The 19,774-nt window shown below is 38.1% G+C and overlaps 1 protein-coding gene across 3 annotated transcripts in view; it reads left to right on the top strand.

The window, feature by feature from the left end:
• The window catches only part of MAP4K5 (mitogen-activated protein kinase kinase kinase kinase 5), a 109,883-nt gene extending 101,305 nt beyond the window's left edge, over positions 1-8,578 (top strand). For all 3 annotated transcript variants that reach the window (XM_042989677.1, XM_042989676.1, XM_042989675.1), the window contains 4 exons: positions 134-226; positions 3,006-3,076; positions 5,315-5,370; positions 6,941-8,578. In XM_042989677.1, coding sequence (XP_042845611.1) covers positions 134-226; positions 3,006-3,076; positions 5,315-5,370; positions 6,941-7,028 — 308 coding nt within the window. In that variant the 3' untranslated portion in view covers positions 7,029-8,578. The remainder of the gene's footprint in view (positions 1-133; positions 227-3,005; positions 3,077-5,314; positions 5,371-6,940) is intronic.
• The last annotated feature ends 11,196 nt before the right edge of the window (positions 8,579-19,774 follow it).

Genomic DNA, 19,774 nt, shown 5'->3' with positions numbered 1-19,774 from the left:
TGAATCATGATAAATAGCTGAACTTAATTAAGACTGTTTGTTCTATATCCATGTAGAATCCACATATCAAGTTACATTTATTTTAGCAGATTTTCATTTCCAGTTTTGACTTGCTTTTTCTTTTTTTTTTAAGAATTTGTAAAAATAGTAAATCTACAAGGAAAACTAAAATCAAGTAAGAAACTGGCCTCTGAGCTAAGTTTTGATTTTCGCATTGAATCTGTAGGTAAGTCTCCCTTATTATTTTTTTAACTTAAATATAATTGACATACAATATCCTGTTTGAGGTATACATCATAGTCATCTGATATTTTTATATATTATGAAATGATCCCCACAATAAATCTGGTTGCCATCTGTCACCATACAAAGTTATTACAGCATTGTTGACTCTATTCCTTATACTGTACATTACATCCCTGTGACTTCTTTGTTTTATAACTGGAAGTTTATTCCCCTACAACTATTTTGCCCAAGCCTCCTTTTTTAATAACATGTTCAGAATACTTGACTTTTTGTTCATTCCCTACTTAGGATTGTCTAGACCAGCACTGTCTCATAGAAGTTTCAGTGATAGAGAAATGTTCTGTGTGCTCTTAAATATAGTAGTCATTAACCATACCTGTTGAGTACTTGAAACGTGGCTAGTGCTACATTTTAATTTTGTAAATTTTAATGTGTTTTTAATGTTAATAGCCACATGTAGCTAGTCGCTATGTTGTATTGGACAGTGCAGGTCTAGATCATAATCTTTTATTGTTATTTCCTGGGTATTTAAAACTTGAAATCATTTTTTTAAATTTCTGTTCATTGTTCCCTTTGCTGCATGAAGTGAATTAAGTACTTCTCCCAGTTTTTTCCAAATCATAAAGGTATTTGTGTGATGTGATTAATGGTGTTAGATATGCTGTAATTCTTTGCCATGTAAGATGGGGCGTGCTGATGGTTATTGCTTTTAGGTCTATTTATATATAAATAACTAGTTTCCCACGGGACTCGGAAACTAATATGCCATTTTAATTTGCTTCCTTTTCAATGAGTGTTTCACTCTGTGTAATTACTCATTGGTTTTATGATAAAAATTATTGTATTTTATTATTGTTTGCATCCTCATTGGTTATTTGTCAGTAAATATTTTCCCCAGGGATGATAGAACTTAGGGGAAAAAAATGCCATGGCTGGGAATATTTTGAACAATTTATGATATGACTCTACTGTAGGTCAAAAATAGTTAAAACAAAGTTGGCAATTTGGACCATAAAAAATGCATGTTTCTCATTAAATGTTAAATGTTTCTCATTATTTAGAAAGTTTTTATCCTAAGTATTTTAATGGTTTCTTAACTGGAATTTTGCCCTGTCGCAGAGTACGTTCATCCCACTATGTAAATATCTTACATAAAAGTGATTTGCTTGCAGTTGGAAATTTTAATTTATTGAAGCAGGAAACCTGAACTTTCTGTAGATGGTAGGACAGAAGGGATGTTGGAACTAGTTTCTTCTTTTACTCCTTTATGTGCTGGATACTGCATACCAATTTCTAAGATTTAATATTTTCAGTAGGGATTCTGACATACAGATCTTTAGTTCCTTTTCATTTTAACTGAAACATACTGCTACCTAAACTTTTTTATACATGCCACATTTTTTTAGGGAATTTTAATTGTTACACAAAAGTTTGGTTCTCTTAAGCTATCATCCCTCCTTGCTAGTGAACTTTGAAATAATTACAAGGATCCTGCTGGGTAAAGAAAAAGAGTCCCTTTAAATCACTTTTTAAAAATAAAACCAGTAACTGGGTTTTTTATTTGTCACAGTTAGTGAAACTTGTGTGATTTGTTATGTAAGATACTTTTATTTTCAGTGAGCTAACTTAACCCAGAACGTTTTTACATTAACTTTTTACAGACTCCATGTTCTAGTAAGAAATAAAATGCTTCAATCACATTCTCCCATTACCTTTACTGGTGTAGGGCATATGGCTAACTCTCCAACAATCAAATGGGTTCTCTCCCTCATTCTTCCTTCCTTCCTCCCTCCCTCACTGACTGTAGTTTCATGACTGCAGCCTCCTCCAGGAAGGGCCCAGAGGCCCTGCTCCCCTTCCCCACAATTGTGGAGCCTGCCTCCTCTGTTTCTGAACCTCTAAGTTACCCCATAAGGGTGCCTCAGTGGGCCCAGGCCTGTGCTTGAAACCAGGCAGAACATAGAGATGGATAAGGCACAGCAGGAACAGGTCTCCCCCCCAGAGACCTTCAGGCCACACCAGGGGAACATGGGAGATGGGTGAGGAGCAGGAGGGGCTGAAGCATGCCATGTGGCCATACTTTGGGGTCATGGTCACTGCTGAATCCAAAGCCACTGGGAAGGTGGGCATGCTTGGCTGTGAAGTGTCATAGGACAGTGGGGCCTACAAATCCAGGGCAGAGGCACAGGGGCTCCGTGTGACAGCAGTGACTACTCTAACTGGTAGACCCTCCCAGTAAGAATTGGCTCACAGATCGTAACTATTCAGTGTGCGGTTACATTTTGGATTGTAAGGTTTATTTTTTCAAATAAATGTTGTAATAGGGACAATGTGAGTATAAATAAAAGATGCTTCCTTTTAGCTCTTCTAAATATATAACAGTATTTAAATAACCATGTTTTTGATCCAAAAAAACAATTATGTGTGTTTTATTATTTTATTCACCTAAGACAAAAGATAGTATATGAAAGAGAAATTAATATGTTGATATCCGGCTCATCAGAAGTTAGCCTGTGTCTAAACGAATGCCTGTTACATATGTCTTTGAAAGCTTTCATGACCCTGCCTCAATAAATTATTTGAGCTTAGGCATGGCTTGGCCACAAACATGTTGGGAACAGATGGTCTAGACAGTGGGATCTTGCACCAAGCACTTGGGGAGAGCTTTACATTAGTATTTATTAAAAACAGTTAAAGAAAATGTGTAATGAATTACTCTGTGCTTTATTTTAGTTTCAGTTCTCTCTAATCTTTTTTAGTATGCCTTCAAGATAGTGTGTTGGCTTTCTGGAAACATGGAATGCAGGGTAAAAGCTTCAAGTCAGATGAGGTAAGATTTCTTACATTCATTTGATGAATTTTCTTTCTGAACCCACATTACCATGTTTAGTGCCTTTAATGCTATGAACTGATAGAGCAAAATTGCCAGTATTTTCCTTTCAGATAATGTTCAGTTTCTTACTCATTGTATGATTCTTCTGTGGCCACAAGGAATTGTCAAACATGAGTTTGCACACTTCAGTCCTCTCATCTGTCATTTGTAAATGTGGTTGCCAAGATTACTTATACTTCTCTAAATTTAATAAGCCTTTTCCATACTCTATAAATGTGTAGCTTATTTTTAATATTACACTTAAAATTCTAAATTAATATGTATTAGATCACAGGACTAAGGAAAAAAATCTAAGAAAATTCACTCATTTAGTAGATACTTATTGAGTACCAACTACGTACAAGACACTATTATTATAGCACTGTAAGGTATAATGAAGTGTTATAAATAATATCAAACCTTTATAACATCTGTGTTTCAGGCTCTTTACAAATATTAGCTTATATTTAAGGCTAATAATTAAATGGGGTTAGGTCCTATTCATATTCCCATTTTTTTTCTTTTTTATACGCACAGACTGGTTAAGTAACTTGCCCAGAGTTAAGTGGCTAGTTAAATGGTAGAGTCTGGATTTTAAGGGTCTCCAAAAATCACTTCTAGCTAAGATAATCAGGCTACATTTCATGCAGGAGATGGGACTTGGAATTCACCTTGAGAGATGAATCCTAATAGTTAGCTAACATGTACCATTTCCCACTCGTGTCTTTTACACTATAGTCTCACACATGTGTGGACTTATTTTAAAGCTAAGTCTTCTACTTGAATTATCTCTAGTTTTATCCATGCTCTTATATATATGTAACTGATTATTTGTACCTTTTCCATGAACATGGGATTAGAATGCTTCCAAGAGAAAATGACATAAATCAGCTGTCTTTGAATATGTCAGTTTACTTACGTCACTAAATGTCACCAGACCCCTGCACTTAATGAAACCTGTAGCCCTACTTACTGCCATAAAATTAATTGTCCCTAGATCCTTTTTTCAGTGTGCCACTCCTATGGTTGGAAATCTGCAGAAAATACTTGATGTTCACTATATTAAGTACAAATTGTATTTCCTTTTTTTTAAACTCATTTTGCTTACCTCTTTATGTTCTCATCCTTCAATTTGGGCCTAGCTATTATATTTATAAAGTAATATTCAACCATTCCAGTCCACAGTGATTGGCACATTTCTGGACTTACTCTCTGAAAATCAGCTCCATGTGGTATAGCACCTCATTAGTTTCCCACTTCAAGTTTACTAATTCTGTCTTCCCAGCTAGACTACAAGTTCATTGATAACAGACTATTTTTATACTTATTTTATATCCACACTTTTATAGTTTGGATTCCTCCAAAAGCTTGACCCTAAGACAAGGAATCAAGTGCAGGTAGTTTATTGGTAGTAGATCCCAGAAAACAAGTGATGGAGTGCAGAGTATAAGATGGAGAGGGGAAAAAGCCATTAAAGAGCACATTAATAAACTGGTTCCCACTATGGGCAACCAGGGCTTAATCCCAAAGGGACCACTGAGGAAGGGTATAGGGCACACCTCAAAATAGACTCATTGAAGGGGGTGCGTTTATACACCAACTGCTGTCCCTCTTGAGTAAGGGTTACTCCCAAGGGTATAAGCTCCCCACATTTGGGAATCGTACCTGTGCATATGTGAGTGTACCTTCTACAGCTTTGGAGAAAACAGAGCAAAGGAATACCATAGATAATACTGATGTAAGATACTAGCACATGGAAGTGCCCACCACAACTCTGTAGAACTCAGGGGCCTGTGGGGTGCCACCGTGAGCATCTGCACTGACACAAAGGGAAGAGTAGGGGCTCTGCAGTCCAGCAAACCTGAATTCAAATCCTGGGTCTGCCAGTTAGATGGTCTTAAGCAACTTATTCAACTTCTCTGAGCCGTAGTGGTTTTTTCCCCAATAATATGGGGATTATAATATATATCACAAAGAGTTATTCTAAGGAAAGTACCTGACCCATACCAGATGTTCCATAAATACTGGTTTATTTCTACCATTAAGGCAGTCAAAAAAACTTATGAAAATTTATTTCACTTGAGGAATTGAGCCTATCAAAAATTATCCGTCTCTTTAATAATGGTTCTAAGTGGTTTTTAAATTATGATTTAAATAATATGGGGATAAAGGTATTACTGATATTTTCTTTCATAGGTTACCCAGGAAATTTCAGACGAAACAAGAGTTTTCCGCTTATTGGGATCAGACAGGTAATAGTTTGGTTGTTTTAATTTCATTACCAAATGAATTTAGTGGTTGTGTTCTTAATTCTAATATCAGCCTATAACTGTGTTTCAAACAAAATTCTTAGAAGGCTCAGCAACTCTGAGAAATAACCCTGTATCGGGGCGCCTGGGTGGCTCAGTCGGTTCAGCATCCGACTTCAGCTCAGGTCATGATCTCACGGCTTGTGAGTTCGAGCCCCGTGTCGGACTCTGTGCTGCCAGCTCAGAGCCTGGAGCCTCTTCAGATTCTGTGTCTTTCTCTCTCTCTTTGCCCCTCCCCTGCTCATTCTCTGTCTCTCTCTGTCTCTCAAAAATAAATAAACATTAAAAAAAATTTTTTTTAAATATCCCTGTACATTTATTGTGAGAGAGAAGAATTAGTCGATTAAGCGATCTTTTTGTCAATGTGAAGATCGTGTTTCTAGAGATAGTTACATTCAGCCAAGACAGTGTGTTTATGTCCCTAGTACCATGACATATTTCAGACCCCTTTTGTTTTCATCATTTGTTCCTGGTTTGTTACCTTCCATTAACTATTACTGCATAAACCCAGCAGGATATGCACCTCCTGACATTTGCTTTTATATCAGAAAACATTCGGCTCCATTTCTGGTCAGTCTAAATTAGAAGGAATTATGTGGTCTCTGCGATCAGAATGAAAGATAAGTTCCAAAACTGCCGTCTTAGGAAAAAATTAGTAGTTTTTGTTCTCCAAAGTCCATATTGTCTACCTGTGCAACTAATAAAGTCCCCTTCCCTTCCTGTCTTCCCACCAAAAGTTGTTAGTGCAGCAAAATTGGCCGTTGTAATATGCATCAGTCCTGAGGCAAGGATTAAGAACCTCTGGTCTTCAAATTCAGGCTAGTCACAGAATCACTATTTGGATGAGCGTCTCGTAGAATCCTGTTTTATTCTCATTCATTCCCTTCTCGTTGTGTATATCATTGACCCTCGAACAACACAGGTTGGAACTGCATGGGTCCACTTGTATGCAGACTTTTTTCAATAGAGTTCAGTACTGTAAATGTATTTTCTCTTATGATTTTCTTAATAACTTTTTTCTCCAGCTTACATTATTGTAAGAATATAGTATATAATGCATATAACATACAAAATATGTGTTAGTCAACTGTTTATGTTATCAGTAAGGTTTCCAGTCGCCAGTAGGTTATTAATAGTTAAGTTTGGGGGGAGTTAAAAGTTACGCATGGATTTTCAACTGTGCAGGGCGTCAGTGCCCCGAACCCTCATGTTGTTCTAGAATCAGCTGTATTCTAAAAGCTTTATTTTACCTTCTATTGGCATATATAAATAAGCAAATTTGATTTTAGTTGGAATAAGATGAGACTATCCTGAAATGTTTTCAATATCTCATATTCATAAATTCATCAGTCCTTAGTTTTGTTTTTAAGCTATAAAGTGTAGAGCAGAATTTGACAGTGCACCTGTGATCTTTTTGAACAGTGATATTCTTTCACGGTTTGATATCAGTATTTGAATGAAGCATGCAATCTCTGTCTTCACTCTTAAGTCTTTTGTTTTGGTTTAATTGCAGGGTTGTCGTTTTGGAAAGTAGGCCAACAGAAAATCCTACTGCACACAGCAATCTGTACATCTTGGCTGGACATGAGAATAGTTACTAAACACCAAAACTATCTCCAGTGACAGGAAAATGAGTATACTCCATTGAAAGCAAAACTCTCTTAAGTTCAGTACAAACTACACTAGGATTTACTTTAGCTCTTAATGGGTTCTATCTCAAGTGATCTGTACTTTAAGGTGGAATTCAATATTTCTGTAGCTGGAAACAGCGATTCTATCTTGCCACTGTGTGGTGGTTATATCAAGTTTGCTTAATAAAAGCTATGAGACAAATAGTCCTCTAGTTCCAGGAAACACAGTCTTTTTAAAAAAAAATAATGTTTGTAACAAGGGTGCCATGATATTTTTAGATAACAGCTCACGTGATTATCTTCAGAAAGATAAATTTAGTGACAGTTTTCTTGTTTTATACCATGTTTGATTCCTTCTTAATGAACATAATTTGATAAAGAAATTATCAAAGAAGCCTTTCACTTTTACATTGGCCATTCTGTATGTTTTTGTAAAATAGAATATTTAATCCTTATTTATTAATCTCTTGCTGGAGTGGTGTAATGTATGTAACTTTTAGCAGAGGAGGGTTTCAGAGCAGCTTAATTTTTTTTATAATGTATAAAAATTTTGTTTACCTTCCAAGAGTAGTACTTTGAGGGGTTAAAGGCAGAGTGTTTGGGTTCAGTGCATACATGCAGTTTTACTTAATACAAGTATTTTATAATACAGTATCATCCAGAATCGCCTTAAAAGGGAGTTTTGTGTTTTCAATTATAGATAGTTGCAGGGGGTCATACAGAAGATACTGATAATGGCTGAAGTATTGTTAAAGGGGTATGTATGTCTAGATGTGACTACCATGTGTATGTATTCTCGACAAGCAGTATAATATACCTGTGATTTTTTTTTTTACATTAGGGATAATGCATAATAAATTAATATTCATATATATTATCATCCCGAATGTAAGGGGGGATGTATTTAACTGCCCATGATATGTATTTTACTTATACTGTACCACAGGGGAGACTGTAAAGCAGCTACATGTGTAATCTTGGGTTTTTTCACATATGTAGGTATTCATTTTGAGTAGGTTTAAGAAAAAAAATACTTAAATGACATTGAATTCCTGATGGGATAGTATAAATAAGTATTATAAAAACCAGTATTCTGAAAATAAGAAAGGATAGGGCCATTTTTGAGTTTGCTTCTCTTTTGCTATTGTTAGTACTCAGAGTTGAAGTGTCACGTTGGTACCTGTTGTCCTAACACATTTACTGAGAACAGCTAGCATTGAGATCATGAACAAGAGGCTAGCAATAGCAAACTATAGATTACTTCAGCAGTTACTTGAGAAGAAAACAGTAGAACGATCTCATTCAGTCTTTACCAGCTCTGTAAAATAGGGAGTGTTATCATCTCCATTTTCCAGATGAGGAAATAAGCGTTTAGCAAAGTTAAGAGACTTACCCAGTTCACACAGCAAGTTGGTGGTTGAGCCAGACCGTGAGTCTTGTGACTCTGTTCTTTTCACTATGCAATACGCAAACAATAAAATGTTATGCAAATAAAATATAAAGTAAATTTTCTTTTAAAATGCACATCGATATGATTTCAGCAAGTGTGTGCCTGTTTATTTTGGGTATATTAAATGGGGCCCCTGGACTGAAGGACACTGGATACAATAGATGGCAGGGGACCCCACTCAAAACGAAATATTTACATACATACTGGATACAAAGACCAATGCCCTCCTCTCACTGAATCCTGGCAGCCAGACCTTCCCACGCCAACAGTATTGGAAGTCTTCTCTGTGCAGTCTGGCCAGTTCAAGTGGAAAGACCTAAATAGATCCTGACTTGAAAATCATAGTTAACATGCCCTCCACTCCATGCATCCAGACCTATGATATTAATAATTTTTAAACAACCAAGACATATGAAATACCTGAGGAAAACCTGTAACATAAAAGGGAGAAAACAGTTATGGGAAAGAAGCACTTAGAGGCAACAGACTATGCAGGATAATGTCAAAAGAAAAAATACATATTCTGAAAGATGTTGCAAGTATGAGTCAAGAGTAGAGTACTAAAAAAGGAGCTTTCAGAAAATAAAAAGCTCTTAGAAAATATGATAGCATAGCTGAATAATTCAGTAGAAGCTTTAGAATATAAAGTTGAAGAAATTTCTCAGAAAATAAAAAGAAATGGAAACATTGGGGGAAGCGGGGGGGTGGGGGGGGAGTTAAGACTAATAGCCGGGGAGGCCCGTTATCCAAAAGAAACAACAAAGAAGAAATCAGTAGAGTATTTCAAGAAGTTTTTCCAGTACTGAAGAACTTCAGATCCCAGATTGAAAAGACACAATAGATTTTAAAAATCTGTACCAAAGCACATCATTGTGAAATTTCAGAGACATGGGAGCCAAAGAGAAGATCTGTGTTTCCAAAGGAAAGGGGAAAGTCATACATCAAGGAATAAGAATCAGGATAGCTTCAAATTTCACCAGAAGCAGTGCCTTCAAAACTCAGAAAGAAATTTCCAACCCAAACTTCTGGATCCAAATAAATTATTAATCAAACCTAAGGGTAAAAATTAAGATATTTTTGGTGGTACAAGCTCTCAAAAACTGTACCTCCCATATAGCCTTTCTCAGGAAGCTACTAGAAGATGTGCTTCATAAAAATAAGGGCATAAATTAAGCAAAATGAAGACGTTAGACGCAGAAAATGGGTTTCCACACAGGAGGGAGATGGAAATCCCTGGTAGATGGTGATGGGGTATCCAAGGATGACACTACACCAGGCGTGGAGAGCATACCAGCATACTAGAAACTCCTGGAGAGACTAAGATTAAACTGATAAAATACTTGATGCATCTCAGTATCTTAAGAGTTACACACCTAGCAAAGAGTAAGGGATTCCTCCTAAAACAGACTGAGAAAAGAACTGAGAGTAAGATCATTTTCTTCGGAGACCCCAGAAAATGGGAGTGAGGGACTTAGAATATTGAGAGGGAGAGGTGGGAAATGTTGACATAAGGGTGCATTATTGAAGTCCTTGCTGTGTGGACAGTGGCAGCTTGATTCTACCAGGTCTTTTGAGAAGCTGTGTGATAGCTCCCATGATGGTCTCCTGAAAGACAAGTGCCTGGGGCATTTATCTACAGACTCCCACTCATGGTTGAGTTGTTGCTGGGGCATTACGGGCATGCTCCCCTGAAGTGTACTGTGTGCATCTGGCCAGGGAGGCTCCTTAAGTGTCAGAGAAGGCCCTGAAGCAGACAGCTGAAAGAGCAGGCAATAAATCTGAGCCTATTTAGAACTATCCACCACCTCTAAAATCAGAGGTGGGTGGAGGGGATGTTTCTCAAGGTCCTCAAGGTCTTTCAATCAGTGATGGTATCGTTTCTAAGCAAAAACTTATGAAAGACTGGAGTGCCTGGGTGGCTCAGTTAAGTGTTCAACTTTGGCTCAGGTCATGATCTCCCAGCTTGTGGGTTCAAGTCCCGCACCGAGCTCTGTGTTGACAGTTTGCAGCTTGGAGCCTGCTTTGGATTCTGTGTCTCCCTCCCCTACTCGTTCTCTCTCTCTTTGTCTCTCAAAAATAAAAGCATTAAAAAAAATTTTTTTTAATCTAAAACTGAAATCTGACCCCCCCCCACAAAAAAACAAAAAAAAACTGGCAGTTAATTAACTCCAGAAAAGCAAAATGGTGTATAGAAAAGAAAAATAAATGATGTCCAGTGTTTGAATGACATAGCATTGTTAACAGCAAATATGAATCTAATCAAAATTACAGCATACTTGTAGTGGGAGAGGACATGGTGTTATGGATATAAGGTAGAAAAATATCTAGATCCTCATCTTCCATAGTAGGAAATCAATGGATAATACCTAAAAATTAAATATCAAGAAATAGATGGGTCACCTGGGTGGCTCAGTCAGTAAAGCGTCTGACTCTTGGTTTGCAGCTCAGGTCATGATCTCACAGTTCAATTTGAGTTCAAGCCCTGCATCAGGCTCTGTGCTGACAGCATAGAGCCTGCTTGGGATTCTTTCTCTCCCTGCCCCTCCCCTGCTTGAAGTCTCTCTCTTCTCAAAATAAATAAACACTTAGAAAAAAAAATCAAGAAATAGCTTATGTGGGGCACCTGGGTGGCTCAGTCGGTTAAGCATCCAACTCTTGGTTTTGTCTCAGGTCATGGTCTCAGAGCCATGAGATCAAGGCCCACACCCACCCGGAGTCAGGCTCTGCACTGGGCATGGAGCCTGCTTAAGATTCTCCCTCCCTCTCTGTCTACTTCTCCCTCCTCCCTCTCCCTCTCTCTCCCCCCCCCCCCCCCCCCACCTCTCTCTCAAAAAAAAAAAAAAAAATCTACCTTGACAAAGGAGCAAGTCAAGTGTTTTCATTCTCACAACTTGTTATTTATAGAGATCCTAGTCACTTTCCTAAACCTAGAAAACAAAGAAATTTTTAAAAAAACATTGAAAGATTTGGAAAGGAATAAAAATACCATTTGCAAAAAAACTGTTAGAAATCATGAATTTGGAAAAGCAGCTGGATGCACTGCCAGCATTATACATCTGTATGCCTGTAATAAAGAGAAGATGAAATTTTAGGATTCCATTTACAATACAGGAAACTATCAAATATGTAAGAAAAATGAGATGCAAGCTCTGTATACTTGAAACTAACAAAACCTCAATGAAATTAAAGAAGACCTAAGTAAATGGCAGATGATGCCACGTTGATGAATTAGGTTTGATATTGTAAAGCTGCCAGTTGATTTAAAGATTCTGTGTGATTCCAGCAGATACTTTTATGGAGATTGACAAATTGACTCTAAAATTACATAAAATGCAAAGGGTCAGGAATACTCATGACAAGCTTTTTGGGATTTTTTTGTTTGTTTTGTTTTTTAGAGAGAAAGAGCAGGAGCTGGGGAGACAGGCAGAGGGAGAATCTTAAGCAGACTCCATGCTCAGCGCCAGCCTGACAAGGAGCTCAATCCCACAACCCTGGGATCATGACTTGAGCCAAAATCAAAGAGTCAGACTCAACTGATTGAGCCACCCAGGTACCCCAGCTTAAGACAACCTTGAAGAAAAAAAACAAACCTGGGAGTCTTAGGCTACCAGATTTCAAGAGATGATAAAGCTACTATAGCAGTTAAGATAGGGTGACATTGGCATGAAGACAGACAATGAAATACAATCGTGAGTCCAGAAACACACCCACACTTACCTTATTTTTTGACAGATACTGCCCTGGAATGAAGGATAGCCTTTTCAATAAATTATGTTGAAACAATAACAGAATATCAAGGGAATCTTGACTGCTACCTCACACAACAAAAAGAAATACCAGATAGACTGTAAATAATCTAAAATATATACAACTATAATTCTTTTAAAATAAAACATCTTCACAAACTTGGGATAAGCAAAGATTTCCCAAACAGAACAGTAAGACTTTGACCATAAAAGGAAAAGTTGGTAAAATAGACTTAATTAAAATACTCTGTTCATCTAAGGACACCTTTACAAGAAGGAAAAGACAAGGCACAAAATGGAAAAGAGACTTGCATTACATATATCCACAAAAGACCTACCAGAAGACCCAAAGAACTTCCACAAATCATTAAGAAAAAGGCAGATAGGGGCACCTGTCTGGCTGAGTCCATAGAGCACATGACTCTTGATCTCAGGGTTGGGAGTTCAAGCCCCACACTGGGTGTAGAGATTACTTAAAAAATCTTTAAAAACAAAAAAGGCAGACAACACAACAGAAGAATGGACAAAAGATTTTGAACAAGCACTCTACCAAAGGTAACATCCAAGTATTCAATAAATGTACGGAAATGTATCCAACTTCCTTCGTGGTCAGATGAATACAAATTAAAACAACAATGCAGTACTTTTACACAACCACCAAAATGGCTAAAATGAAAAGGACAGACAAAAACAAATATTGGTGAGATTGTGGACAAGCCAAGGCATTTATACTGCTAGTGGCAATGTAAAATGGTGCAGCACTTTGGAAAACAGTTTGGCAATTCCCTAAAAATGTTAAGCATGGATTTGCCACGTGACCCAGCAATTCCACTCTGAGGTATCTTCCCAAGAGAAAACATGTGCACATAAAAACTTGTATGCAAATGCCCAAAACTGAATTCATAACAGCCAAAAAGTGGAAGCAACCCAAATATTCACCAACTGGGAAAAGGGTAAACAAAGTATGTTCTATCCATGCAATGAAATACTATTCAGCAATGAAAAGGAACAACATGCTGATACATGCTACAATGCAGATGAACCCCAAGAACATGTTAAGTAAAAGAAACTAGTCACAGAGGGGTGCCTGGGTAGCTCAGTTGGTTGAGTGTCTGACTTTGGCTCAGGTCATCATCTCGCAGTCCATGAGTTCAGGCCCCGCATCGGGCTCTGTGCTAACAGCTCAGAGCCTGGAGCCTGCTTCAGATTCTGTGTCTCCCTCTCTGTATGCCCTTCCCCCACTCATGCTCTCTCTCCTCTCAAAAAATAAACATTAAAAAAAAGAAAAGAAAGAAAAAGAAACGAGTCACAAAAGATCACATATTGTAATGATTCCATTTCTATGAAATGCCCAGGAAAGATAAATCTATGGAGACAGAAGGTAGATTAGGGGCAGGTGCACAGGGCAGGGGTTCAGAATACAGAGTGATTGTGAGTGAGCATGAGGTTTCTTTCTGAGATGATGGGAATGTTCTAAAATTAGACCCTGATGATAGCTGCACAACTGTAAACTTATTAAAATCATTTATTTGTACACTTCAAATACAATTTGTACACTTTGCACATTTTTTGTACATTTTATTATACTTTAAGTGTACCTAAATAAAGCTAAACAGAAAAAGCATATCCAAGGGGTCAGGAAACACTTTAAGAGGTATTCAAAGTCATTAGTTACCAGAGAAATACAAATGAAAACAATAACGCCACTACCAAATAAGACCACAGCACAATACTATCACACATGAATGACTAAATGCTATCCCACACTAGAATGACTAAAATGAAAGAAGACAATATGAAGTGTTGACGAGGGTGTGGAACAACAGGGACTCACGTACTGCTTGTAGGGGTGCAAACTGGTACAATCACTTGGAAAAACTAAAGCTGAACAGGCACGTAAGCTCAGAACCCAGCATTTCCAATCCTAGGTGTACATCTCAAAAACATGTTTACCAAAAAGCTATATGACTGTTCCTAGCAACATTATCCATTGTTGCCCCAAACTGAAAATAACCCAAAAGTCCATTTACAGTTGAAAGGGTAAGTTTCGGTATAGTCACAAGTCAAAATACTGCAAGTCAGAAAGGAGGAACTACCAACAAGAGCGTGCACTTCAATCCATATCTCTGAAGGAAATACAGTATTTGGAAATGTAACGATGGGAGGTAAAGAGTATTCTAGTCAGAGGAAACTGCATCTGAAATCAACATAATTGAGACTTAAGCTCCTGTGTCAGGGTTCCTCTGCTCTTCTTTGGTTGTTATGAAGAAAATCTGTAGAACTGGGCTCAGAGGACACCCGGCTGCAGGAGCCAGTGAACGGCCCCTTGGGGCCTCAGGAGAAATCCACTTCTGCAGTGTCCGTTCAGGCAAGATTGAGGTTCTGAGGGAAGAGAGAACCTGCTTGGCCATGGAGGGTGAGAGGCCTTGAACAACAGTCACGCTGAGACAGATACCCAAAGCAGAAGAAGGAATAGATGGCTTTTAATGAAAGGGCAAATGGATGCTGAGCTGGTAAAAGCAACAGATGTCCTGTGTAGTTATAAACCATCACGTGGCGAAGCTTAAAAAAAAAAAACCCAAGCCACTCCCCGTGTGTGAGTGAAATAGTTCATTAAATCATTACGATTCTCACCCACAAGTTCTTCCCTCGGTAATTTTGGTAAGTTTAAGATTTAGCACACTCTGAATCTAAATTAAATCTATCCGTGTATATAACATTTAACTTTAGATATAGGACTTCATCCTGGTCTTTTTTCTCAAATCTAAATCTTCCTGGATTAGTTACTTCACTGTGATTCTTTGTGAGAACTATGGGACATAGGAATCCAGTGATCTGAGTCCTTGAGCACCTGCCAGAGCAACCCAACCATTTGACGTGTAACTGCTCCATATAAACCACTGACCATATCAAGCTTTCACATATATATTTCTGTTTATGGTTTCTGAAAACCCACGGTGAATACCAGCATCCACTTAAATTTCTTAAAGCGCAGTACAAAGTCTTCTCCTCCAGGATCCCACAACCTCCTGTGCATCCTTTATTAAAGCTCCTATTACATATAATAAGTAGGAATTCTTTTCTCTCGTTTTTTTAAATTGTTTACAATTTATTTTAGAGAGGGAAAGCGAGAGTGGGAGAGAGGGGCAGAGGGAGAGAGGGAGAGAGAGGATCTCAAGCAGGTACCGTGCCTGGCACAGAGCCCAGCGTGGAGCTCGATCCTATGATCCTGGGATCATGACCTGAGCCAAAATCAAGACTTGGACGCTCAGCCGACTCAGCCACCCAGGTGCCCAGGAATCCCTTTCTCTCTTAAGGCTAAGGAACAGTAACACTTAGATTTGCATCCCCAGCACCTAACAGTTCCTGACATACAGTATGTAGGTAGTAAATATTTGTTGTATTGAACGACACTAGAACGAACATTATGAGTCAGTGATGCAGTAACTCACTCGTGTATAACTAAGAAATTTTTCTTTGACTCTTAAGAGTCTTGCTCCTGTAAAATGCAGATACATTGCAAATACCTTCCAATTTTCTGAAAGACAGGACAGTATTGGGAGTAAATCATTTAAAAATATTGAGCCTAAATGTATCAGAGTCTAGGCAACAAAACAAGAAACAACACTAGGGGCGCCTGGGTGGCTCAGTCAGTTAAGCGTCTGACTTTGGCTCAGGTCATGATCTCACGGTTCATGACTTCAATCCCCACGTCGGTTGCTGTGCTGACAGCTCAGAGCCTGGAGCCTGCTTCGGACTCTGTGTCTCCCTCTCTCTCTGCTCCTCCCCTGCTTGTGCTCTGCCTCTCCGTCTCTCTCAAAAATGAATAAACATTTTTAAAAAATAGAAAAAAAACAACACTAACCATTTTACTAGAGAATTAATACGTGGACTTGGAGGATTGACAAAGCAGAAATAAGACACGAAGGGAACCAGGAACAACCGCTGCAGGAAGCAATTACTACCAATAAGGGCTGGAGGAACGAAAGGGGCCAGTTTGGGATCACTAGAACCTGGCGACTCAGAGGAGAAGACCCACAAGACTGGCGCTCTGACCTCTGTGGAGGGGCTGCTGCCCGGCTGCCACAGGCTCATCAGGAGCTCAGAGGAAGGGTCCCAGGAAGTTGGGGCTCCTACCTTGAGAAGAGGAGCTGCCGGGCTGATGCTGGTACCTCTGAAGGTGTGGAATAATTCGGGTTCTGGAAGGGGCAAAAGAAGTTGAAGCTAGGGAGATAAGGAAGAGCCAGAGAAATGGAAAGAAAGGTTTTTTTTTTTCATTTTCCACTCTTCATCCTCCTCCTTGTGTCTCCAGTTGGTCCAACCTTACTGGAATGGATTCTGAAAATATCGTTTGCAGAATTGCAGCCCCCCACATAACACAACAGAATATATAGAAGGGTTACTTTGGAACCAAAAGACATTAAATAGGCAAATAATACATCTAGGGGCAATATTTGACCTAGACTGTTATGGAGGGAACACTTCACATATAATCCCCCAAAGAGGGACTAACATGCTATCTAAACAACGCAAATACCAAGAGTGTCACCTAATAAATTATATGTGTCACTTTCCCTTAACTAATTTTCTAGTATCTGTAAAGTTGGAATTATAGAGGCACCAAAAGGAGGTATAATTGCTTTATCTCCATTCTACTGTGGCCCTTTATCTAGGCAGTGCTTTTAGGAAGATTTAATAAAAAAGACTCATGTGATAGTTATCTGCAACTAATGCTAAGTGAATTCTCTCTTCTGCAAATTACTTTTTCCTTGTATTACCATATAATTCTCTATATGGCTACATTTTAACAAGCGCAACTTAGAACAGAAACTTTCAGTATCTGGTAAAGCAACAATAAATTAATATTCTTGACATATATCTTAAAATTAATAAAATGTCATCTAATCAATTATGATTAGCCAAAAGACACTAACATTCTACTTTTTCATTGTGGTTCCATAAATTCACATGGTTAGCTTAAACTCTTCCCAGCCTTTGAAAATGCATGTGGATTCTGGTTTCCAGTATTATAGCATACCCTTCTTTGAGAGAGGCTTCCAACATTCAATTTAATTCAGCATATACCTACCATGGGTGTCGCACTGTACTTGGAGGGATACAAACATGAACAAAACAAAGTCCATGCTCTCAGTGGGCTCACAGTCTAATTTGAGATGGTCATAGGCAAAAGAGCTCTAACACCGGGCAGACTGGCAACATGGTGGAGAGAGATTGGTTCCAGCTGGAGGATCTGTTAAAGTTTTTGTGTAGGGGCGCCTGGGTGGCTCAGTTGGTTAAGTGTTTGACTTTGGCTCAGATCATGATCTCGCGGTTCGTGAGTTTGAGCCCCACATCTGGCTCTCTGCTGTCAGCGCAGAGCCTGTTTCAGATCCTCGTTCTCTCTCTCTCTCTCTCTCTCTCTCTCTCTCCCTCCCTCTCTTTGTCAAAAAATAAATCGGCATTTGAGACTTTTTGTATAATGTGGCATTTGACCTGGGTCTTAAAGATGGTTCCAATTTTCTTTTTGAGACAAGTTGAAGATTATTTGCAAATGCCATCTTATTAGTCTTCATATTTATCAAGTATACTGTAGTTCCCATTATTTTAAAAGTTAAATCTTATCTTCCCAACTTGGAACTGTGTGTGTGTGTGTGTGTGTGTGTGTGTGTGTGTTAGATTTACACATACACACTCTCCTTTATCAAACTCTCTACTTGATCTTAAGATAGTAATGGTAGGAATCACTAGAACACAGAAAACGAAGACTTTTTTTTTAATTGTTGCCTTTTCTACACTTTTCCATATATAATTCTCCAAAATGCAAATACAGTAAAACCTTGGATTGTGAGTAACTTGTTCTGCAGGTGTTCTGCAAGACAGGCAAACATTTCTAACACATTTTAAATTGATAAATGAGTGATGTCTTGCCATACAAAATAGTATGGGACACCGAATGTCACATGATCACAACTGAGCCAATGGGTCTCTCTCTGTCTCACTTGCTGCGGGATTGTGGGTGATCGTCTCCCATGTCGGATGCTAGGTCTCAGGCCATGGTGTTTGTAGAAGTCAGTGATTTTTCAGAACGTTGAAAGGTGCCCACAACTGGCACTAGTGTATTTTTTGTCACTTCAAAGCACCTATGGACAGTCCTTTGCTTTTCCATCCAAGAGTAAGCTTAGGAATGCTTGGCTTCATTCTAGGTCAGCCTGCCTGCAGATATAGGTCCTTTCCTCTGCTGCCTTATTGCCAGTTACATTAAATACAGTATATGACGGAGTTTATTAATAATTTACTGTAGTCAACATCCGTGCAAGTGTATACAATGGCCCCCATGCAGAAAAAGATTCCATTGAGCCAATAGATAGCAGTGATTTCATTAGTTATAGTGAAAGGCACCCTACACAATAACCCTCCTCTCTCTTGTCTCCCTCACACCAGCCATGAAGGTTTTCAAAAGTGCGGGTTAATTTGTTTTTCTTTATATTTTGTATTTTCTTTATTATTTTGTATTGTATTACAGTACTGTATCGTTTTTATATGAATATCTTTGGGTTGTGGAACAAATCATCTGGGCTTCCATTATTTCTTATGGGGAAACTCACTTTGATATGCTTTGGATTACAAGCATGTTTCCAGAACGAATTATGCTTGCAAACCAAGGTTTTACGGTACTTTAAAATACTATAATATCACACTTCATACTTGCTTTCATTAAGGCTTACCATACTGTATTCCAATTATTGATATTTCTATCTTCTCCTCTGGAATTAACGCCTGAGAACAAGGACTGTACATTAATTCAACTTTGCATCTACAGTATGTTATAGGAAACAGTTACTTGATAAGTAATAAATTAATCTCCATTACTGTCATTCCATCATTATCATTGAGTACAAACAGCGACAAAGAATCTTTTTCCCATCCATTTATACCTGACTTGTGGGATTTTTGTTTGAAAGACCAGTGTTCCCAATTAGATTCACATGATGTACCTATTTTTATAATTTCTGAACATTCTTCTTCAGACTAAGTTAGGGACATGGAATAGCAGTGACTGACCAATGCACTAAAGCCCATTTCTGAGTGCCAGAAATGGCATTTTTATTCAACAAATTTTAGTTAGGTACCTGCTATGTACCAGAAAGCATATTTTTAGACTATTTCTGTCACACTTAGGCAAAATGTGGCACTCATGGTAGATCAAAGATAAGAGTGACGTAGATTATAAAACAAAGGAATGGAATATAGAACCATCCAGTTAGCAGGGTGGCTCCACGTCTGCCCTGCCCATAAGGACAGAATTTCGAGATACTTAAGTAATCCACAAAATCTTTTTTCTTTCTTTCTTTCTTTCTTTCTTTTTCTTTCTTTCTTTCTTTCTTTCTTTCTTTCTTTCTTTCTTTCTTTCTTCTTTCTTTCTTTCTTTCTTTCTTCTTCTTCTTCTTCTTCTTCTTCTTCTTCTTCTTCTTCTTCTTCTTCTTTTTGACTGAGAAAATAACTTTATTTCTTTAGGGGTG

This window comes from Panthera tigris, chromosome B3 (assembly GCF_018350195.1).
Source record: "Panthera tigris isolate Pti1 chromosome B3, P.tigris_Pti1_mat1.1, whole genome shotgun sequence".
NCBI lineage: Eukaryota > Metazoa > Chordata > Mammalia > Carnivora > Felidae > Panthera > Panthera tigris.
Note: the sequence above shows the minus strand (reverse complement) of the source record. Positions and strands in the feature narration are given on the sequence as shown.